This window comes from Anolis sagrei, chromosome 2, assembly GCF_037176765.1.
Source record: "Anolis sagrei isolate rAnoSag1 chromosome 2, rAnoSag1.mat, whole genome shotgun sequence".
NCBI classification, from domain to species: domain Eukaryota; kingdom Metazoa; phylum Chordata; class Lepidosauria; order Squamata; family Dactyloidae; genus Anolis; species Anolis sagrei.
The window spans coordinates 186,851,105-186,875,987 of record NC_090022.1 but is presented as its reverse complement, the minus strand read 5'-3'; the positions used below and the strand labels follow the sequence as shown (position 1 = coordinate 186,875,987).

The following is a 24,883-nucleotide window of genomic DNA, read 5'->3' as shown; positions in this document are numbered from 1 at the left end:
CACCGGAGTCATGCACTCCCAGGAAAGGCTGCAGGGGAGGTTCCAGACCAAGCACCATTCAAAGACCTCAACAGTGGATCAGGCAGAAGACAACATTTTACATGTTACAACAGCTGTGAAGGCAGAAGAAGGCTGCAACAGATTGAGAAGCCACTGTCATCATATTAACCATGCCACTGGTTGGGACCCTCACTCTGTGAAGACTGCCCTGAGTCCCCTTCGGGGTGAGAAGGGTGGAATTATATTATATATATTATATATACTGTAAATAAATAAATAAATAAATAAATAAATAAATAAATAAATAAATATTGTTATGCTAAACACCTCATGAAGACTTACTTTTCCTTGTGCTGTTTAGGGCTGATGGAGGATGCAGTCCCACAACACCTAGGAGGGGGCATGTTCTCCAGCCATGCTTTAAAACCACGGTTACCATTGCCCTTCAGTTGGAATCAGTATAGGGGCACTGCCATAATTATTGGGTTTTGTGCCTTGAACAACCCAGGACCACATTTCTTTTAAAAAGTACATAATAGCGATAGAAATTTAAAATAGTAGAAACAGCAGCTACCCTGGGCTGACCCCTACAGGAAGTGATGGGTAACAGTTGAAGAGGATTAAGAATGGTTGTAGGATTTGAGGGATAGTGCTGCTCAAATGCCAAGTCCTCACTATTCAGGTAGATATCTCCAGCTCACACATGATATATCAGCTCTGAAGCTGTTGTAAGCAAACAAGCGAGAACTCCCAACAGTAGGAACCTACTGACATTCACTTGGCATGAACTGGCCAGTCACATGTCCCATTTCCCTCTTCTTCATCTACCACAGTGGTTCTCAACCTATGACTCCCCAGGTGTTTTGGCCTACAACTCCCAGAAATCCCAGTCAGTTTACCAGCTGTTAGAATTTCTGGGAGATGAAGGCCAAAACATCTGGGGACCCACAAGTTGAGACCCACTGATCTACCAGCAAGTATTGAAGGGTTGCATATTCTCTACTGTGTTAGGCTGCAGATAGCAAAGAGGAATCTGAAGGCATCTGACTTGTTGCTGGAGGAAGTTGACTACAGAATCACACTGGGGGACCTAGAGATTTTGAGAGAGAACATTTTAATCAAATCTGTGCATAAATCCACAAAACTCAAAACTTCAAACATGGAAGGCATGTTGTACTTGTACTTTTTACTTGCCAGCAGGGATGGGGAACACATTACCCTCTGGAAGTTGCTTGACATTAATTCCCAACACTTCTCATTGCTGACTGTACTGAAGAATTGCAGTTCAACATCTATAAGACTACATATTCCTAATTCTTTATCAGTATTTTTAAAAAAAATGTGATTCTTGAAAGGAAAGATTGGTTTGAATAGTACCCATTCAAATGCTGTTGCCTGCAATCGAGCCCAAGGATAAAGGTTCTCCTTGCATACCAAGAAGGAAAACATAACCATAGGGGTTGGGTCAGGCAGCAATAATCTGCTGGTTTAAGAATCCACTCTTCTCAATTTTGTATACAGGATGCTATTCAGGAAGTTTGGAATGTGGCCCATCTTCTAGGAGGGGGGATATGCCCAAAGAAAGCCAAAACTACTTCCTCATCAGGAAACCAAACTCTGAGAGCAAAAAGGAAGATAGTTAGAAGTTTAGCAGAGGTGGATTGAAACAAAGGACAAAAGATATTTGCTTTGCTGATAGGAAAAGGTCAGAAGAATCAGTGAGCTAAGATGAAACAGCAAAAGGTATCTAAAAGATGGTCAAATTTTATTTGGAACCAGCTTTGGGGGGCTATAGCTCATCTGATACTGAGAAGTAGAGCAGTCTTGGTCCCTCTTCCATTGTTTCTTCCATGCCAGGGGTGAGGAATCATGCAAGGTTGTTGGGCTACAGTAGGGGTCCTCAAACCTTTTAAACAGAGGGCCAGGTCACAGTCCCTCAAACTGTTGGAGGGCCATATTATAATTTGAAAACAACATGAATTCCTATGTGCACTGCACATATCTTTTTTGTAATGCAAAAAACACTTAAAAACAATACAATAATTAAAATGAAGAACAATTTCAACAAATATAAAATTATTAGTATTTCAATAGGAAGTGTGGGCCTACTTTTGGCTGATGAGATAGGATTATTGTTGTTGTGTGCTTTCAAGTCATTTCAGACTTAGGTGGACCTTGAGTGAGGGCTGGGTAAATGACCTTGGAGGGCCGCATCCGGCCCCCGGGCCATAGTTTGAGGACCCCTGGGCTACAGTTTTCACCATGGTTGAACATTAGCTAGCTGAGGATGACAGGAGCTGGAGAGATTAAACCAGTGGTTCTCAACCTGTGGGTCCCCAGGTGTTTTGGCCTACAACTCCCAGAAATACCAGCCAGTTTACCAGCTGTTAGGATTTCTGGGAGTTGAAGGCCAAAACATCTGGGGACCCTCAGGTTGAGAACTACTGGCTTAAATGAAAGCTTTGTGGGAGATGGAAGAGGAGCATCACGGCTCTCTACAGATGGGGAAAATTGAAGCTCAACCTATCAGTTGAACCATGGATCCCCATCTCTGAGTTAGAACATTTATTTATTACTAGGCGTCCCCTGCCACACGTTGCTGTGGCCCAGTCTGTGTATATGTGTTTTGTGTGTGTATATATTTGTGTATATGTATATATGTGTGTGTTTGCGTATATATGTGAGGTTTTGCGCATACGTTGTAACACATTTTAATTTTTTGGCTTTTTAAGTCCCTTCTGCTGTGTTTTCCAGTGTTTTTGTGAGTGATGGTCACTTGTTGGCCTGATAGGTGTCTTGTGTCCAAATTTGGTGTCAATTCATCCAGCGGATTTTGAGTTCTGTTAATCCCACGAACGAACATTACATTTTTATTTATATAGATTTATTTATTTCCAACATTTCCAACATTTCTACTCCACCCTTCTCAACCCCTGAGGGAGGACTCAGAGCGGCTTGATGCAAGTACAGCACCTTTAAATTATTCTGAAATTCTTTCTGCACAAACTTGGAGCATAAATAATGCCTTGTAGATATTTCCTCAAGAGGTGATAGCTGTGGGACAGAACAGTTCCAAACTCCAAGAGTTGAAGGTGTTTTCTCTGACCAAGCCCCACTTGCTCCACACAGAGCAAGGGCAAGTTAGACAAGATCATTTCACTGAAGCTGAAACAGGCCTGTAGCCATCTCCCTGCCAGAGAAAACCCATAGTGGATAATACGAGCATGTCCTAATGAGAGGCTGGAGAGAAACATAAAAATAGGAGGCACAAACCACACAGGATTTGATGTCCTATTGCAGCCAGCTGCACCCTGCAAGCACTGAAGCTATTCCTAAACTTTGGCAGAATAGCTCCACTGTTTAAAATCATTGAGGTGAGAATCCATCCAGCTATATCCAGAAAGAGAGGACTGGCTTTGCTGATGGTTTATTGACAAGGCACATTTTTAGCATCAAGCATGGCCAAACAAGGGCAAAATACACTGATCCTCTCCCCTCTCTGCACCTTTAGGAACCCATCCTATGGGAGGGTAGGATTTTTTGGTGACAGTTTAACATTCCCCAGCAACGTTTTCCACAAGTACCCACTTTGGCTGTTCAGGAGCTTTTACCAGTTTGGAGTTATTCTCTGTGATACCTTCCACTAACCAGAAAACAACTTGTGCCTTTGTCCCCCCTGCATATCTGGCAGGATGAAATGCAAGGATTTAAATGACCAGTACTGTAATAACAGTTGTAAGAGGTCATTGAAGGGTGTGTGTATGTGTATACATTTTTAACAGATACATGACTATTGGTGTATTTTTGTGTTTCTTCCAGACATTTCTGACTTATGGAAAAGCTAGGGCAAAGCTGTATTGAGATTTTGTTGACAAGATCGTCCAGAAGAGGCTTACCATTGCCTTCTTCTGAAGCAGAGAGATCAACCAGTGAGGCTGGATCAACATTGCCATTTAATCCAGTTTCTGAATCCAGATTATTGGCTTTGAACTGAATTATATGAGTCTACACTACTGTATAATCCAGTTCAAAGCAGATAATCTGGATTCAGAAACTGGATTAAATGGCAATGTAGATGGGGCCTGAGTTTCCATGTCTGATCAGCAAATTGAACCCTAGTGTCCCAGAGTCCTACTTCAGCACTCAAATCAATATACAGGGTTAGTCAAAATGCATAGGCCAATCTGCCATTCAATTGAGTACTATACTGGCTTGAAATTTTGCCTAGACCTTTACAAAGGCTGAGTGTGTTCCAGTAGAATGGTTGCCAGCTTGTTTAACAACATTTTGCTCCTATGCTTTTAGGTGTAGCTTGACTCACAGATGTTGACAGACAAGAGGCATATTGCAAAAGCAACATGATCTCTTAAAAACACAAATGGGAATACCTATTGCCAAAGTGAAAGCTGAAGAGGGGTCCTGTTCACTTAGAGATTGTTTAGATGAGGAAATTTCAGCAGGTATTGTTTTTTACGTGGTTGCGGCACCTGCTGATAGTCTTTTTTATAAAACAACTACTAAAGATACAGGAGCGCTCTCCAGTTTTCACTTTGGCAATCCTACTGGGCATTGTGTAGCCTATGGAGTATATGTGGCATTCTGGACCTCCACTCAAATTACTCTCTAATTTTTCAGATAAGAAATCACATTTTTGGCTGTAAACATAAATTGAAAACATTTTTCAAAGGCTCTGATGGTTATGATATTATAAACATGGACTGAACAGGTAATTCAAAATGATGGGCATGATTGTTTTCTTAGGTCTCCGGGGAAGCCAAAAATCTGGCAGTGAGCCACCTGAATCAGGAATGTGCTCACCCCATCTTCACAGCATGGAAAGAAGTCATACTGGAATCCTATCTAGGATGCTTTGAGGTGGTGTGTATATATGTGGGTGTCTGTATATTGTTAATGGTGTGTGCTTTCAAAAAACCTTTTCGTGATGTTTCTTAGCAAGATTTGTTCAGAGGGTCTTTGCCTTTGCCTTCCTCTGAGGCACAAAGAATGTGACTTGTCTAAGGTCAACCAGGAGGTTTCATGGCCAGGTAGGGCACTGGTTCTCAACCTGTGGGTCCCCAGGTGTTTTTGCCTACAACTCCCAGAAATCCCAGCCAGTTTACCAGCCGTTAGGATTTCTGGGACTTGAAAGCCACAGGCTGAGAACCACTGGAGTAGGGATTCAAACCTTGGCCTCCAAAGTTGTAGTGTAATATTCAAACCACTATATCACGTGTGTGTGGGAGGGGGGGGAAAGAGCAGAAGGGAGCTACCCTACTGTATCTTTGGGAAGGAAGATCAACCCTAAAATCAGAAGACATTTTCCACATCAAAGAAAAATGTGTTTCCAAACAAATGCCAATGTCCTACTTCAAGGATAGGAATCTTGTTGTTCTCCTGATGTTTTCACTCCCAGAAGCCTTCTTCACCAGATATGTTAGTTAAGGCTGTGGAAGTTGCAGTCCAACAAAATTTGGAAGGCCTCACGATTCTTATCCCTCCATAATGCTTGGTCACTCAACAGTTTTTGATTGGTTGTGCAAAGAATTGCCATCTGCAAATACTCAGAATAGGTTGTATCCAGTGCTTCCTGAAGGTCTCCTGCATGGCGCCTACACTTGATGGCACCAGGCTATATATCCGGCTTGTGAACTTGGAACTATATAGCCACAACAAATACTTCTTTTTTTATTCTGGAATTGTGATTGTCTACTGATCATGGAAAATGACCTTGCTGAATTGTTTCCTTGTTTTTTGGATGGACTGCAAAAAATCAAAGGGTGAGACTATCCTTTGCCATATATGAGGGGTATTTTTTAAGTAAGGTCCGTTTTGTTGTAGACACTAGTAGTTCACGCACATACCGCAACGAGCATGTGCGTCATGTACCGGCATGCCTCGGGAACAACTGTGCTCAGTTTTCACTCTGTAGCTAACCTGTACGGTTCTGTTCTGTGCTTTTAAAATGTTTAAGACTATTAACTCACCCTCCGCATGTGAGGTTCGCTCGCTTCAACTGAAGCCACCAAATCGTCTGTAATCAAAGAAAGGCGACCGGAGCGGTCCTCATCATGGACGTTGTCACGGCCATCTTTGAATTGTCGTACCCACTTATACACTTTGCTTTCACTCATAACAGTATCACCGTACACTTCACAAATCTGTCGATGAATTTCTGCAGCAGGCAGGTTCCTTGCTGACAAAAACCGTATCACTGAGCGAACCTCACATGCGGAGGGTGAGTTGATAGTCTTAAACATTTTTAAAGCACAGAACAGAACCGTACAGGTTAGCTACAGAGCGGAAACTGAGCACAGTTGTTCCCGAGGCATGCCGGTACGCGACGCATGTGCTCGTTGCAATATGCGCGCGAACTACTAGCGTCTACAACAAAACGGACCTTACTTAAAAAATACCCCTCGTACATAAACACTTGGTTCAACCTCACCGTGCCTTTAGTTGTACATGTTAAGGATAAAGTTTTTTTTAAAGAAAAAGTCCTGCTTATCCTAACCTAATCTAGGCTTGGCCCCCAAACCCTACTCAAGCATGAAAATGCTTGATTTCATGAAAGACCAGCCATTACAGTTTAGCATCAACCAGTCTTCACCAGTTTCAAAACTCTGCTTTAGCTCTCAGCTTGACTCAGAGTTATGAGATCATCTGTAAGAAAGCCTCTGGTCATATCTCGAGTATGCTGCCCCACAGCCAACATGTAGGTTCACAGCCAACAGTTACATCCCGGAATAAACAGAGCGGGATTTCTAAGTCAAATGACATGGCTTTCAGCAATAAGTGAATTGTTTGTTATTGCATCATGGTTTGCTTCACTTATGCATTGCTGTGAGGTATTCGTGTGGTGCTTTTCGGCCAGAAAACTGATTATTTTTCTAGGCAGAAAGTGTTGTGGTGGTCTATATGAATAACTGAACCGCTTGTGTGTTATTTGCTCAAAAATAAATGTAATGTTTAAAAACTTTACAGTTAGTAAAAAGGATCCATTGAAAAGAGCTGTCCATCCCATAGCAACTCATCCATTCCCTGGCATAATGTGTCCAACACTGTGCTATCCATATTTACCCAGTGGTACTAACTCTCTGAATTCAATGCAGAGTTTGCTTTTAAGGTAGATTGCTGCAGTTTTAGAAGTGTCTATTACTACAGAAGCAGCAAGTGCAAGAAAATATGGCTACACAGAGTGCTTTTGTACTACTTCCAAACAATCATATTTTGACTGAGTAAATAAAAAAATTGGTCATTTTGGGACATTTACTACTGGGGTGTAAGGGGATTCTGTCTATGATCACATGACTTTTTTCCTATATAATTATTCCTCTAGCTGAAATCTATCGCTTCTCCTTAAAACATCTGCTATATGGGAAACAGCTGTAACTATTTTTACTTGTGCTATCTCTGTAAGTATATGTTCTGAAGGAACAAATGAAAATAGCTGCCCAGGCTCACTTTGCTTAGTTTAGATATGGCTTAGATGGTCAGAAGAGAGTGTCAAAGTGCATGACAAGGGTAAGGGCTTTGATCTAGCCATTTTTATTGGGGATTTTCAAACAGGTAGATAATATGAAATAAAGGCACTGGGTGTATCACAGTAACTTGTTTTCAGGCAAGCTTTTTCCATATACCTTTCAACTGTCCTGCCAGTGTGAGTCCTAGATAATCTTCTGCCATCACTTTTTATAGCTGTTATTAAAATTTCCCAGCTTTGCTCTCATCCTAGTATTTTCTCCCTTTGACCTCAATTTACTTAGAATCATAGAATTGGATAAGACCTCGTTGGCCATCCAGTCCAATCCACTGCCAAGAAGCAAGAAAATTGCATTCAAAGCACCCTGACAGATGGCCATCCAGTCTCTGTTTAAAAGCCTTCAAAGAAGGAAAGGAGATTCCACTACAGTCAGAGGCAGAGAGTTCCACTGCTGAACAGCTCTCAGTCAGGAAGTTCTTCCTAATGTTCAGGTGGAATCACATTTCCTGTAGTCCTAGTCTCCAGGGCAGCAGAAAACAAGCTTGCTCCCTCCTTCCTATAAGTTCCCCTCACATATTTATACATGGCCATCATGTCTCCTCTCAAGTGTAAACCCTATGCCAGGGGTCCTCAAACTAAGTCCCAGGGGCCAGATGTGGCCCTCCACAGTCATTTACCCGGCCCTCGCTCAGGGTCAACCTAAGTCTGAAATAACTTGAAAGCACACAACAACAACAACAACAACAACAACAATTCTATCTCTCATCAGCCAAAAGTAGGCCCACACTTCCCACTGAAATACTAATAAGTTTATATTTGTTAAAATTGTTCTTCATTTTAATTATTTATTTTAAAGTGTCTTTTGCACTACAAATAAGATATGTGCAGTGTGCATAGGAATTCATTCATGTTTTTTTTTTCTTTCAAATTATAATCTGGCCCTCTAACAGTTTGAGGGACTGTGACCTGGCTCTCTGTTTAAAAAGCTTGAGGACCCCTGCCCTATGCTATCCAAAGCTAGCTAGCCATATATATGCACTTAAAAAATTTAACTGTTCTGACTTACACACAAATTCAGCTTAAGAACAAACCTACAGTGCCTATCTTGTCTATACATTGAGGCCTGAAAGAAATGGAACTTGAAAGAGGTTTCAGCGGTGACCAGGGGAGCATTTGCACAGCTTCGGCTCGTGCGCCAGCTGCGCCCGTATCTTGGGAAGTCTGACTTGGCCACGGTGGTACACGCTTTGGTCACATCCCGCCTCGACTACTGCAACGCTCTCTACGTGGGGCTACCCTTGAAGACGGCCCGGAAGCTTCAGCTAGTCCAGCGCGCGGCAGCCATGTTGCTAACGGGAGCAGGACGCAGAGAGCATACAACGCCCCTGCTGTCCCAGCTCCACTGGCTGCCGATTCGCTACCGGGCCCAATTTAAGGTGTTGGTGTTATCCTACAAAGCCCTAAACGGTTCCGGCCCAAAATACCTTGCAGACCGCATCTCGGCCTATGAGCCCACGAGGGCCTTGAGATCATCCGGGGAGGCCCTTCTCTCGGTCCCGCCTGCCTCACAGGCACGTCTGGCGGGGACGAGAGAGCGGGCCTTCTCGGTGGTGGCCCCCCGGCTGTGGAACACCCTCCCTGCTGAAGTTAGGCAGGCGCCCTCTTTGATGGCCTTTCGTAGGGGCCTGAAAACATGGCTCTTCGAGCAGGCCTTCAACTGAGTGTATCTTGAACGACTCTGGAATGGACTAGGACTATGAATTTTGGCTACGACCCCAGGACTAGACGAAGCGGATTTTTAGTATAAGTATATGTTATGTTTGTATTGTCTGGTTTGTGTTGTCTTGACTTATTGTACACTGTTTCTTTTTGTTGTTGTTCACCGCCCCGAGTCGCCCTCGGGCTGAGAGGAGCGGTCAATAAATGCAAATAATAAATAATAAATAAATAAATAACTGCTGAGGAAAACAAGGCACTGTAAATTATATTTCGGAGGAAGGCAATGGGAAAGTCTTCTCGCCTGTGGAAATCCTACACTATTTTTAGGTTGCCTTAGGCCAGGCCTACACAACCTACCGCCCTCCAGGTGTATTAGACTTCAGCTTCACGAATTCCTGGCCATTGGAACAGCTGGCTAGAGCTCCTGGGACTTGGATGCCCAAACATCTGGATACTGATCAGTGGCTCATCCTTGATCAGTGTGCGGGGGATAGCCCTGACAGGGACAACACTTCACAACATTCACGCTTGCACAATCCTGCAGGTGTACCATCCCCAACCATAGACCAGGAGCAACAGGAACACATACAGGAGAACCATAGGCTCTCGGACGAATCTCAATGGATTGTCCTTGACGAATGCACCGGGGATGTCGAGGAGGAGGACAACACTTCTCACCTACACAATTCACACCAACAGGATCACTCCTCTGGAGACCTACACACTACATTGCACAAAAGGGGCGCTGTCATTCCTGAAAGTAAACAGGTCTTGGTAGTAGGCGACTCCCTCCTTAGAGGAACGGAAGCTGTCATTTCCAGACCAGATGGGATGGCTCGAGAAATATGCTGCCTACCGGGGGCAAAAATACACCATATCACTCAGAGGCTCACCAGGCTCCTCAAGCCCTATCACCGTCCTCCCCTCATGTTGATTCATGTAGGAACCAATGATACTGCAAGGCATACGTTTCAAAAGATCACAAATGATTTTCGAGCTCTAGGAGCAATGCTAAAAGAATGTAATGTACAGGTGGTCTTTTCATCCCTCCTCCCTGTTGTAAGACACGGACCCACAAGAGCCAGAAAAATAGTACAGGTCAATGACTGGCTTAGAAAATGGTGTCAGGAGGAACGCTTTGGCTTCCTCGACCATGGCCTGCTATTCCAGGAGGATGGCCTACTGGCAAGGGATGGGGTGCATCTCACACAAGTAGGAAAACACTTTTTTGCTCACAGACTCGCAAACCTCATTAGACGCACTTTAAACTAGGTCCACCGGGGGAGGGGGACAACAGCCTTGCGAACGCTACTTTACCCATAATGTCTGGGAATCGCCAGAAGGCTAAACGGAGGGCTGCACAAACACAACAAGGACCACGTACCAAAAGCACAATAATCCCAATTAAACAGCTCAAGGGAAGATTCCAGGGGCTCACATGTCTTTACACTAATGCACAGAGCATGGGAAATAAACAAGACGAACTCCAACTTCTAGCACAACACCACAAATATGATATCATAGCCATCACTGAAACCTGGTGGGATGACTCCTATCGCTGGAATGTAGATATCGAGGGGTATAACCTCTTTCACAGAAACCGAACAAAGGGGAGAGGAGGCGGAGTAGCCTTATATGTCAAAAACTCTTATGCTGCAGAAGAAATTCAAGACAGCAATCTGGGAAACCAGCTTGAAATCATCTGGATAAGAATCAAGGGAACTGGGACTCAAAAAGATGTCGTTGTAGGCGTCTACTACAGACCCCCAAGCCAGGAGGAAGATCTTGATGAAGTCTTCTGCCAACAGTTGACCAAACAGGCACAGAAAAGAGATGTAGTAGTCATGGGCGATTTCAACTATCCCGATATTTGCTGGAAAACAAACTCGGCCAAGAGTACAAGGTCCAACAAATTCCTCGCTTGCCTTGCAGACAATTTCATGGTCCAGAAGGTAGAAGAGGGAACAAGGGGATTGGCTACTCTTGATCTCATCCTAACAAATGCGGAGGACCTGATCGATGCGGTCGAAGTGGTAGGATCCTTAGGGGCAAGTGACCATGTGCTCCTGCAATTTGAGGTACAAAGGAAGGCCGAAACTAAGACAAGTCAAACCCGCATTTTGGACTTTAGGAGAGCTGATTTCCAAAAAATGAAGGAAACGCTGAGCAGCATTCCGTGGACACAGATACTAAAAGACAAGGGAGCTACGGATGGATGGGAACTTCTCAAGAGTGAAATACTCAAGGCGCAATTGCAAACCGTGCCAACAAAGAGAAAAAATAGGACAAGTGCAAAGAAGCCAGAATGGATGTCCAAAGAACTTCTAACTGTGCTAAGACACAAAAGAGACATGCACAAGAAGTGGAAAAAGGGAGAAATCACCAAAGAAGAATTCAAACAAATGGCCAACACCTGTAGGGAAAAGGTCCGCAAAGCTAAAGCAAAAAACGAGCTCAGACTTGCCAGGGACATTAAAAACAATAAAAAGGGCTTCTATTCTTATGTCAGTAGAAAAAGGAAAAACAAGGAGGCGATAGGACCTCTTCGAGGAGAAGATGGGGCAATGCTGACAGGGGATAGGGAAAAGGCAGAACTACTTAATGCCTTCTTTGCCTCGGTCTTCTCACAAAAAGAGAGTCTTCAACCTCAGCAAGATGGAGTGGATGAGGGATTGGAGGACATCCAACCCCAAATTGGGAAAGAAGTCGTCCAGGAATACCTGGCCGCTCTTAATGAGTTCAAGTCCCCAGGACCAGATCAACTACACCCAAGAGTATTGAAGGAACTAGCGGAAGTCATTTCGGAACCATTGGCAACCATCTTTGAGAGTTCTTGGAGAACGGGAGAAGTTCCAGCAGATTGGAGGAGGGCCAATGTGGTCCCAATCTTCAAGAAGGGAAAAAAGGACGACCCAAACAACTACCGTCCGGTCAGCCTCACGTCGATACCGGGCAAGATTCTGGAAAAGATTGTTAAGGAAGTGGTCTGCAAACACTTAGAAACAAATGCAGTCATCGCTAATAGTCAACATGGATTTATCAAAAACAAGTCATGCCAGACTAATCTGATCACTTTCTTCGATAGAGCTACAAGCTGGGTAGATGCAGGGAATGCCGTGGATGTAGCGTACCTGGATTTCAGTAAGGCCTTCGACAAGGTCCCCCATGACCTTCTGGCAAGGAAACTAGTCCAATGTGGGCTAGGCAAAACTACGGTGAGGTGGATCTGTAATTGGTTAAGTGGACGAACACAGAGAGTGCTCACTAATGCTTCCTCTTCATCTTGGAAAGAAGTGACAAGTGGAGTGCCGCAGGGTTCCGTCCTGGGCCCGGTCCTGTTCAACATCTTTATTAATGACTTAGATGAAGGGCTAGAAGGCATGATCATCAAGTTTGCAGACGACACCAAATTGGGAGGGATAGCCAATAGTCCAGAGGACAGGAGCAGAATTCAAAACGATCTTGACAGATTAGAGAGATGGGCCAAAACTAACAAAATGAAGTTCAACAGTGACAAATGCAAGATACTCCACTTTGGCAGAAAAAATGAGATGCAAAGATACAGAATGGGGGACGCCTGGCTCGAGAGCAGTACGTGTGAAAAAGATCTTGGAGTCCTCGTGGACAACAAGTTAAACATGAGCCAACAATGTGATGTGGCGGCAAAAAAAGCCAATGGGATTTTGGCCTGCATCAATAGGAGCATAGTGTCTAGATCTAAGGAAGTAATGCTACCCCTCTATTCTGCTTTGGTTAGACCACATCTGGAATATTGTGTCCAATTCTGGGCACCACAATTCAAGAGAGATATTGACAAGCTGGAAAGTGTCCAGAGGAGGGCGACTAAAATGATCAAGGGTCTGGAGAACAAGCCCTATGAGGAGCGGCTTAGGGAACTGGGCATGTTTAGCCTGAAGAAGAGAAGGCTGAGAGGAGATATGATAGCCATGTATAAATATGTGAGAGGAAGCCACAGGGAGGAGGGAGCTAGCTTGTTTTCTGCTTCCTTGGAGACTAGGACACGGAACAACGGCTTCAAACTACAAGAAAGGAGATTCCATCTGAACATTAGGAAGAACTTCCTGACTGTGAGAGCCGTTCAGCAGTGGAACTCTCTGCCCCGGAGTGTGGTGGAGGCTCCTTCTTTGGAAGCTTTTAAACAGAGGCTGGATGGTCATCTGTCAGGGGTGATTTGAATGCAATATTCCTGCTTCTTGGCAGGGGGTTGGACTGGATGGCCCGTGAGGTCTCTTCCAACTCTTTGATTCTATGATTCTATGATTCTATGAGGGTCACAGGTTGTGCAGGCCTGTCTTAGGCAGACTGGTGGGTTGAAAAGACAGAAATGCCCATATTCTTAGCTGCAGGCTTCCTATCCAGTTGTTGTGAACTGCTGTCAAGTTGACTTCAGCTCCTGAATTAGAGGTCTTCCAACTTACCTTATGCTCAACATCTCTGCTCAGGTCTTGTAGACTTAGAGCTTTCTGAGGCCCCTTCCATACAGATGAATAAAATCCCACATTTTCTGTTTTGAACTGGGATATATGGCAGTGTGGACTTGGATAACCCAGTTCAAAGCAGATATTGTGGGTTTTTCCGCCTTGATATATGGCTGTGTGGGTTATATGGCTGTGTGGAAGAGCCCTCAATTGACCCCATCCATCTGTAATGCAGATCTGTAATCCTTTTATCCTACCAAACATTCTCTAGTGAATGGTGTCTCCTCAAGATATTTCCAAAGTAGGGCAGCCTCCATGTAGTCACCTTGGTTTCGAGGAAGAATTCGGGTTTGATTTACTTTTGGATCCATTTCTTGGTTTGTTTGTTTTTTTAAGCAGTCCATTGTATCTGTAGATATCTTATCAGCACCATATTCAAATGAATTGCTCTTCTTCCAATCCGTTTTTTTGTCACTGTCCAGATATAGAAATGGAAAATATGATGGCATGGACCACCCTAACTTCAATATTCGATGATATAGATATTGCCAAGTTCCTCCATAGCTGTTCTTCCTTATCCTAGAGTGCACTTACACTGTAGAATTAATGCAGTTTGACTCCACTTTTTCATTGCCATGTAATTGTGAAAATTGTTGCTTTTTTGCCTCTCCTGCCCAAGGCTGCTGGTGCTTTACCTAACTTCTAATCTCACAATTCCATAGCCTGAGCCATAGCAGTAAAAGTGGGGTTATTTATCGTGTCAGAAGCGGACTGAGAACAGTAATGTATAAAAAAACCACAAAGTCAAAAACTTGGCATTCTACTAAATGTCCTTTGACCAGAAACTGGCCACTTGGAGTGCCTCTGGCGTGGTTGTAAAAAGGTCCTCTATTGTGCATGTGGCTCAAACTTTCGTACAGTGGCCCTTATTTCTCATGCCAGTAAGGAAATGCTCAAGATGCTGCAAGGAAGACTCCAGCAATACATGGAGCGAGAGTTGCCAGATGTACAAGCTGGGTTTAGAATAGGCAGAGGAACAAGAGACCAAATTGCCAATATCCGCTGGATAATGGAGAAAGGCAGGGAGTTTCAGAGAAACATCTATTTCTGCTTTATTGACTATTCTAAAGCCTTTGACTGTGTGGATCATAATAAATTGTGGCAAGTTCTTGGTGGGATGGGCATCCCAAGCCACCTTGTCTCTCTCCTGAGGAATCTGTACAAGGACCAAGTAGCAACAGTCAGAACTGACCACGGAACAACAGACTGGTTCAAGATTGGGAAAGGCGTACGGCAGGGTTGTATACTCTCACCCAACCTATTCAACTTGTATGCAGAAGTTGAAGGAATGCAAGGCTGGGGTGAAAATTGCTGGAAGAAACATTAACAACCTTAGATACGCAGATGACACCACTTTGATGGCCGAAAGCAAGGAGGAGCTGAGGAGCCTTCTAATCAAGGTGAAAGAAGAAAGCGCAAAAGCTGGGTTGCAGCTAAACATAAAAAAAAGCCAAGATTATGGCAACAAGAATGATTGACAACTGGGAAATAGAGGGAGAAAACATGGAGGCCGTGACAGACTTTGTATTTCTAGGTGCAAATATTACTACAGACGCAGACTGCAGCCAGGAAATCAGGAGATGCTTACTTCTTGGGAGGAGACCAATCTCGATAAAATAGTGAAGAGTAGAGACATCACACTGGCAACAAAGATCCGCACAGTTAAATCAATTGTATTCCCCGTAGTCACCTATGGTTGTGAGAGCTGGACCATAAGGAAGGCAAACGAAGGAAGATAGACGCTTTTGAACTGTGGTGCTGGAGGAAAGTTCTGAGAGTGCCTTGGACTGCGTGAAGATCCAACCAGTCCATACTTCAAGAAATAAAGCCCGACTGCTCATTGGAGGGAAGGACAGTAGAGGCAAAGATGAAGTACTTTGGCTACATCATGAGGAGACAGGAAAGCTTAGAGAAGACAAGGATGCTGAGGAAACTGGAAGGAAAAAGGAAGAGTGGTTGACCAAGGGCAAGATGGATGGATGGTATCCTTGAAGTAGGAGCCCCCGGCAGGACTGAAGATTGACAGGTCGCAGGTTCGAATCTGGGGAGAGGCGGATGAGCTCCTTCTATCAGCTCCAGCTCCTCGTGAGGGGACATGAGAGAAGTCTCCCACAAGGATGATAAAACATCAAAACATCCGGGCGTCCCCTGGGCAACGTCCTTGCAGACGGCCAATTCTCTCACACCAAAAGCGACTTGCAGTTTCTCAAGTCGCTCCTGACATGACAAAAAATCCTTGAAGTGACTGGCTTGACTCTGAAGGAGGTGGGGGGTGGTGACGGCCGACAGGGAGCTCTGGCGTGGGCTGGTCCATGAGGTCACAAAGAGGCGGAAGCGACTGAACAAATAAACAACAACAAATTGTGCATGTGGCAGGGTTCAGACTGCATTGTAGTAAGTACTCTGTGGTTTGCTCTTCTCCAGTCAAAGTGGGATCAAATTGCATTAATTCTTCAGTGCAAAGATACACTTCTTGTCTTATATCTTTCCTGCTGCCTCCCTTCTGTTCAATGAGTGGGCTTTTTTTCTACAGAAAGTCCCTTCGTCCTAATAACGTCATTTTTCCCGACTAAGGGATTCCTCCTCTGCCTGCAAAAGCCTTCAAGTTCACCTCTTCCCGCCTTGAGGCGCCACGCTCCAGCCACGCGCCAGAGCCCGGCCAGACGAACTGCGCGTGCGCACAACACAACCCGCCCTCCCCCCACGCGCTATACAATGGTTCCGCCACTCGCCTCCCGCAGCGTTAGCAAAGCGGCTCTACCACTATTAGAGGGGGGGGGGGAGATCCAAATTAGCGTCGAAATCGACCATTCCATGAATTTCATAAGATTCTCTTAGGCAAGGGATGCTCAGAGATAGTTTGATCACTTCCTTTTTCTGAAATCTAGCCAAGAGCACTTGGTTCATTGGCGGTTTCCCATTCAAGTGCTTCCACACAGCCCTCTATCCCATAATATCGTCAGAAAATCCCACAATATTTGCTTTGAACTGGATTATCTGAGCCAGCCTTGATATTCTGGGATAAAGGGCTGTGTGGAAGGGCCTTAGGCTGAGCATGTTAAACTCCCAAGAGTTGGGCTCGAAGGAAGGGGAGGGAGAGAAAGAGGGAGAAAGGAGAAGAGAAAGAAAGAGGGAGAGAGAAGGAGGGAGAAGAATGAGAGAAAGGATGGGAGGGGGAAAGGATGAAGGGGAGAAAGGGAGGAAAGATGGGAAAGACAGAAAAAGAAAGGGATAAAAAGGAAAGAATTCTACTGTAACATGGCCATACAGCCTGAAAAAACTCACAACAACCCAAAGGAAGACAATCTTGGAAACCTCCTGGGAAGGGGCTCACTGGAGGCCAAGGCTGGCAGGAAAGGAAGAGAGCTCCAAAGGGGAACATTTCAAGGACAAACTGGGGTTGATTGACCTGAAGGATTTTCTTGGTGGGCTGCTGTGAGTTTTCCGCTGTTGTATGGCTATGTTCCAGAAGCATTCTCTTCTGACGTTTAGCCCACATCTATGGCAGGCATCCTCAGAGGTTGTGAGGTCTGTTATATATTTGTGGAATAATGTCCAGGGTGGGGGAAAGAACTCTCGTCTGGCCCAGCTCACTTGTTCCTCTACGTCCTGCCTCGTAGTTTAAGATCATCCGGGGAGGCCCTGTTCTTGCTCCCGCCAGTGTCACAAATACGTCTGGTGGGGATGAGAGACAGGGCCTTCTCAGCTAGTGGCCCCCGCATGTGGAATTCGCTTATCACTGAGGTAAGATCAATTCCATCCCTCCTGTCTTTTAGGAAGAAATTGAAGTTGTGGTTCTGGGACCGGGCTTTTGGACAACAGACATAGATAGCACTTTGGACATGGAACTGGATATGCAATTGACTGGAATGATGTTACGGCTATTAATATTGTTTTGACTGTTTTAATGAATGCTTTACTTATTGTTTTAAATGTTATTATATTGCTCTGTTATATGTAGTGGTATCAAATTGCTGCCAAATGTAAGCCGTGCTGAGTCCCCCTTCAGGGGTTGAGAAGGAACGGGATAGAAATACCCAGGCCTGTAGGGGGAGGGGGGTTAGGGGTTCAAACCCCCACCCCCCGAAATTTTTCAGGTTAAAAAAACTGCTTTACTCATGAATTTTAACTGGTTAACCAAATCCCCATGCTAAGTCTATGAGATGCCAAAAAAAAAAAAAAACAACCCTCCAGAACTGCAAGCACTATCTCAAGCAAATATTGACAATTTATTCACACTGTCATTACTTGCAGCAATAGCCAATCTAGCGAAGCAACCAAGTTGGGTATGTGTGTGTTGAATGTTCTCATTAAGGAGGCCAGACTTGGTGGAGGTGGTTGACAAGGGTGGAACTGCAGGTATTGAAGGCTGCTCTGCCCCTGTTGTGTTCTTTGCTTCAGCATGAGCTAGGAGGCAGGTTTCAACCCCCCCCCGTGAAATTTTCAACCCCCCCCCCAAATTTCAACCCCTCTTGAATTTTTTTTCTGGCTGCGGCCCTGGAAATATCGAAATTAATTAAATAAATAAATAAGTGAAAGTGTTGCAAATTATCACCATGACTAGTATTGAAAAGCCTTGCAGCTTCAAAGCCTGGCTGCTTCCTGCCTAAGGGAATCCTTTATTGGGAGGTGTTAGCTGGCCCTGATGGAGCCCCCGGTGGCACAGTGGGTTAAAGCACTGTGCCGGCAGGACTGAAGACCTACAGGTCGCAGGTTCGAATCCAGGGAGAGGCGGATGAGCTCCCTCTATTAGCTCCAGCTCCTCATGCGGGGACATGAGAGAAGCCTCCCACAAGGATCATCCAGGCGTCCCCTGGGCAACGTCCTTGCAGACGGCCAATTCTCTCACAACAGGAGCTGTTTGCTCCTGACACGACCAACCCCCCCCCCCCCCCCCAAAAAAAAACCTAGCCCTGATTGTTTCATGCCTGGAATTCCCATTTTCGGCGTGTTGTCCCAACAAAGGATTCCCCTAAGCAGAAATCAGCCAGGCTTTGAAGCTGCAAGGCTTTTCAGGTGCTATATTCACACTTGCCTCCAACAGACAAGAGTTCTTTCTCCCACCCTGGACATTATTCCACAGATATAGAAACCTCCCTTGCCTTGTTTCCAACAGACCTCACAACCTCTGAGGCTGCCTGCCAGGAGAGAAAGAGAGGTCCTTGGTTTGGGTCAAGTACCCAGCTCCGGCTCTGAAGAAGTCGGGTTTTAGATTGAGACAGGTGCGAAAAAGCGCACCAAGTTCTCCCGATGCCTTGCCTTGTGGTTCCTTCTGGCTTTGAGGAGGGATGGCTTGGAAGGATCGCATCGGGAGGGGCTTGGATGTGGGGTGAAGGAGGAGGGAGATGGGGAAGAGGAGGGGGGGGATGTGTGATACTCCTTCTGCCCCAATCGCCACCCGTTTGGGCTGCCGGGCTTTCAGGCTGTGGGGCCAGGAGGGAGGGCTCTCTCTCTTCGGTGGGCTCAGGTTACAGCTCTTCTTGGGGGGTGGGGGCAGGAGGGAGGGATGGATGGAGGGATGGCTCAAGGCGGGGGGCTGCGACCTGGGCATATACTCGGGCTGCGGGAAGGGAGCCGGGAGCATAAAGCCGCCTGAGCCCCGAGCAACGCAGCGGCTGGGCCTTTGGGGGTGCCTTGGGATCTTCCTCCTGTTTCCAAAGTCAAGGCAGGACCGGCTGCATGAAGGCTCGGTAGCCCCTGGGGAAACCACCACCACCACCACCACCACTCTTCCTCCTCCTCCTGCCTCGTCCCACTAAGGCCCTGCATGTCTAACATTTAGACATGTTTCGCCGTGTGGATTCAAGGACTCTAGTGCTCCTGGCAGCCGCTCAGGTCGTTTTATTAGCAGTGGTCCAATGTCAGGATGAGGATATACGTAAGTTTGGGGCGCCTTTCTCCCTCCTCCTCCTCCTCCTCTTCCTCTTGAAAGGGTGGGAAATGAAGAAGAGGAATGGTCAGAACACCAAGCTTGCTTTCTAGTGTGGTTTTGTTTACTTGGATTTTAGGCTTAGTTTCTCTGGCCCTTTCCACACAGCTGAACCCCCTCCTCCCAATATATTCTGGGATATATGGGAAAGTGGACTCAGGACCCTTCCCCACTGCCCTGTATCCCAGAAAATCAGAAAATCCCACAATATCTGCTTTGAACTGGGTTGTCAGAGTCTACTCTTCCATCTATTCCACTTCAAAACAGATAATGTGGGATTTTATTCAACTATGTGGAAGGGATCTCAGATAACCCAAGTCTGGGTTATTCTGCCTTTGATATTCCGGGTTATATGGCTGTGTGGAAGGGCCCTCTGTTAACCTTTCCCTCCTTGGTTTCCTTATTTCTCTTCTTGCAGTGCTCAGGGTCCTTTCTTTCCCATCAAATCTGCCTCTCTCCATTAGTATGTTTTGTTTGGGAAGGCTCTTTCCTATTCATTGCAATGCTTGCTTCCTTGAGAAGAAAGAGATGGACTAATACAACCCCAGTTTTGTATCGCTTTGGTCTTCAGAGCCCCCTTCCACACATCTGTATAAAATCCACATTGAACTGGATTATATGGCAGTGTGGACTCAGATAATCCTGTTCAAAGCAGATATTGTGGATCCTCTGTCTTGATATTCTGATTTATATGGCTGTGTGGAAGGGTCCTATGGATGCACCTACAGTGCCACATAAAATCCAGATTCTCTTCCTTGAAATGCATTATATGGCAGTGTAGACTCATACAATCCAATTCAAAGCCAATGTTGTGGATCCTCTGTCTGAGTTATATGGCTGTGTGGAAGGGCCTTGTGGCTGGATCTACATTGCAACATAAAATCTAGATTCTCTGCCTTGAAATGCGTTTTATGGCAGTGAAGACTCATATAATTCACTTCAAGGCCAATATTCTAAATAATCTGCCTTGATATTCTAGGTTATATGGCTGCGTGGAAGAGCCCTGTGGCTGGATCTACATTGCCACATAAAATCCAGATTCTCTGCCTTGAAATGCATTATATGACAGAGTAGACTCATATAATCCAATTCCAAGCCAATATTTTGAATCATCTGCCTTGATATTCTAGGTTATATGGCTATGTGGAAGGGTCCTGTGGCTGGATGTACATTGCGACATAAACTCCAGATTCTCTGCCTTGAAATGCATTATATGGCAGTGCAGACTCATATAATCCAATTCAAAGCCAATATTGTGGACCCTATGTCTTCCAATTCTGAGTTATATGGCTGTGTGGAAGGGCTCTGTGGCTGGATCTACATTGCCACATAAAATCCAGATTCTGTGCCCTGAAATGAATTATATGGCAGTGTAGACTCATATAATCCAGTTAAAAGCCAAGATTGTGAATCATCTGCCTTGATATACTGAGTTATATGGCTGTGTGGAAGGGTCTGTGACTGGATCTACATTGCCACATAAAATCCAGATTCTTTGCTTTGAAATTGATTATATGGCAGCGTGGACACATATCCAGTTCAAATCAGATGATGCTTTGATAATCTGGAGTATATGGCTTTGCAGATCCAGCCTGAGAGTGGGGCAAACAATGTGGGGATAAGGTTTCTTAGGGCCCTTCCACACAGCCATATAACTCAGAATATTAAGGCAGATAATCCGCAATATCTGCTTTGAACTGTTTTATCTGAGTCCACATAGCCATATAATCCAGTTCAATGTGGATTTTATACCGCTGTGTGGAAGGGGCCTTAAAGAGAGGCTAAACCACTCCAAGGTTGTCCAGGAAAGTTCTTTTATTTATTTTTTCTGGGGCAAAGAGAGAGAAAAAACATACTGAAGAGAAAGGAAGGGATGAAATAACACTCCGGGTTTGTGGCAGCAGCAAAAGAGTTAATGGAGTGGAATGGAGGGGTGTTCAAAAGGGGAACCAGACAAAAGGGTGCATTCCCCAGTGCAGACAAGGGAGACTGGTTTGACTTTAAAGACAAATTACAAAAGGAGATCTTTGTGCACACAAACTTTCCCAGTGCAGTTGGAGATGTGGAGTAAGGTGCAGATGGAGATCTCTTGGGAGTTTGATAGCTAATAGGTATTTTTTGTTGTTGTTGTTGCTGCTGCTGCTCACTCTGTGGAAGGAGCAGAAGGGGGCATTTCCCCGACCCAAGAGGCCGTCTGAGGGGTGCAAAGCATTCCAGAGGCACATCAGTCCATTTGTTCTTCTCTCTATTCACCCTCTCCATGTGCACACAGTGTACTCTTACACATAGAAACCAAGGCTGGTTGGGGGAAACCCTTCCAAACAGAGTAGTGAGCAATATCTTAGTCTCTTGACTGCAAATTATCCAAAAAAAGAAGAGTGGGGAAGAAAATAATGAATTGAATGAAAATTTTGCCATTACTAAATTTGATACAAAAAAATGAGGCCAATGTATAGCAAGCCTGTCCTTTCCCTCTGGCCAGAAGTTTTTGTTGTCTGGGATATTATTCAGGGATGGAAACTTTATTAGGGTAGAAAGATCGGAATGGCTTTTTTTGGGTATTTCTCTCTTCACTCCTTTGGGCAGGTTTCCTATTCCTTGAATTCCATTTCTGCCTCCATATGCTCCAGACTGTAAATCAATTGCTGGGAAGGGAGCTTGCAAATAGGATGCGAGTGGGGGGAAGCCACGCTTTGCTGCTGATCACAAGCCATGCTGTTCTCTCTTGGCTCAAAATTCCAGGGAAAAGGGAGCTGAATTCCTTTCATTCATCTGCAGGAATCTCTGCCGCTGGATTTCTCAGAGTGAGTGACCAAAGGGGCCTTGCATTCAGTATGGCTCAGGAGTAGCACCCAGGAGAAATGGGCCCAGCTGGTGTTTCCAGATGGAAATCCCTTACTGCTACTAAGCAGAAGACACTGGGTAGCTCTCCTATTTTCCTTCCCTGAATGAATTTGGAGTGGAAAGAAAGAAAGAAACAAACAAAGAAAGAAAGATGTCTTAGGGCCCTTCCACACAGTCATATAACCCAGAATATCAAGGCAGAAAATCCCACAATATGCGCTTTGGCGCAGTGGGGAGCCCCTGGTGGCACAGTGGGTCAAACCACTGAGCTACTGAACTTGCTGACTGAAAGGTTAGTGGTTTGAATCCAGGGAGCAGGGTGAGCTTTCGCTGTTAGCCCCAGCTTCTGCCAACTGCTTCTGCAGGAAGGTGACCACTCCATGCAGTCATGCTGGCCACATAATCTTGGAGACATCTACGAACAATGCCGGCTCTTTGGCATAGAAATGGAGATGAGCATCACCCCCCAGAGTCGGACACGACTAGACTTAATGTTAAGGGAAAACTTTTACTTTTAGTATGTGTTTTGAACTGAACTATCTGAGACTACACTGCCATATATTCCAGTTCAAAGCAGATAATGTGGGATTTTATTCCGCTGTATGGAAGAGGCCTTAGGAAACTATGGGAGGGAGGGTTAAAAGTGTTAAGTGATGACCTCTGAATCCCTCCACACAATCTTCCAAAGAAGGACGAAGGATTACCTACACGTTCACACATTTCTCACTGGGAAGCAAGCTAGAGACTTTGGAAATGGCAGTGAAAATTGGAGAAAGCTCTTGTACCTTCTGTGGTTGTGTAGAAGAGGGAATTTCAACAGGTGTTGTTTGTATCCTGGCGGTGTGACAAAAAGGACATAATGAAATCCCCTTGTCTACACAACCATTCAAAGTACAGGAGCTGTCTCCAGTTTCCACTGAAAACACTAGTGCTTGTGATGCCCATCTCTAACCAGGTCCTTTTCTATCTCTTCTCTTGAAAAGACTTTGCCCAGTTGCACATCAGTATGTACACCAGGAATGGGCAAACTTTGGTGCTTCAGTGTTTTGGACTCCAATTCCCACAATTCATAACAGCCTACTGGTTGCTAGGAATTGTGGGAGTTGAAGTCCAAAACACCTGGAGGGCCAAAGTTTGCTCATGTACACCATTCCTGAAGACTTTCACATAATTGTCTATTGCAGTTTATGCTGAAACACTGCATCCTTGGACTTCAGAGGTGTGTGACATGGAAGTGTGTGAGTGTGTGGCTTCAAATGAGGCAGGGAGAGTTTATCACCATATTCATTACTGTGAATAACTCTTTAAGGCATCATTTTGCATTCTTTTTAGCCAGAGAGAGACACACATTGGCATCTACTGCAGCTTTCCAATGACTCTCATCCTAATGCATCTTTGGGGAGTCTTGTCTTTTATGTCTTTTTTTTTCAAAGGAAAAAGTGTTCTCCCAGGTCAGGGATTGAGCTCAAGCCCTGCTCTATGAGTGTTTGTTTGCATTTGGCAGCAATAGCTTCCAGATGCTGAAATGCTGCCCATATTTATTTAAACTAGTCCCTAACAGAGCCATGTGAATTGCGCTCTGTGTGCACTCGAAAAAAGGCCCATTCATGAGTGGATGGGTCCCTTGGGCTCCCGCAGGCTCCCCTGCCCCTCTGCACAATGGCCCCCCTGTCATATTGCTGATGCTGTCAAGGCTTCCCAAGGACGTTTTTTGAAAAAGAAAGTGGGGGGAACGTGTGCCAAAGGGGCACCATTTTAATGGGTTTCTCCTGACCCCTTCTCCACCAAGAATCATTCCTATTTAACTGTAATAATAGGAGACAAACTTTGTTGGCTCTCCTGATTAGAGCACCAAAGTCTATTTACTTTCTCTGCCTTTCTAGTTCCAATCCATCCATCCTCACATAGTGGAAGTAGGTTCACTGAGCTGCCCTTGGTTTGATTTGCAACCCCTTTCCAAAAAATAGGGCAGCACCCCATCTTTTGACCCACATATGGGAATGAGTCAGGATCCAGAAATGAGTGCAAAGTGGTTGGGAGAGTGAAGGTGCATTTGCACCATAGAATTACTGCAGTTTGACACCACTTAATGGCCATGGCTCAATGCTATGGGATTTTGGGAAGTTGTAGTTTGTTGAAGCATCTATATTCTTAAGCAGAGAAGACTAAAGACCTTGTAAAACTGTAACTCCTTTGATCCCATAGCATTTAGCCATAGAAGTTAAAGTGGTGTCAAACTGCATTAATTCTATAGTGTAGATGCACCTTTAGGGAGCATGTTAGTCCTCATAATTCTCAGTCAGTTCTGATAACTGGTTACAAAATACAAGGTGGATCAACAATTTGTTCTCTGCTTTGGCATTTTCAAAAATGGCTTTTATAGGCTGGAATTTTTAACACAAGTACTTCCAA

General features: G+C 44.9%; 1 protein-coding gene across 2 annotated transcripts in view; it reads left to right on the top strand.

Moving 5' to 3' along the window:
- Positions 1 to 19,235: 19,235 nt before the first annotated feature.
- Positions 19,236 to 24,883, top strand: part of COL2A1 (collagen type II alpha 1 chain) — a 105,099-nt gene continuing 99,451 nt past the window's right edge. For both annotated transcript variants that reach the window (XM_060762957.2, XM_060762956.2), the window contains exon 1: positions 19,236 to 19,576. In XM_060762957.2, the coding sequence (XP_060618940.2) occupies positions 19,483 to 19,576 (94 nt within the window). In that variant the 5' untranslated portion in view covers positions 19,236 to 19,482. The remainder of the gene's footprint in view (positions 19,577 to 24,883) is intronic.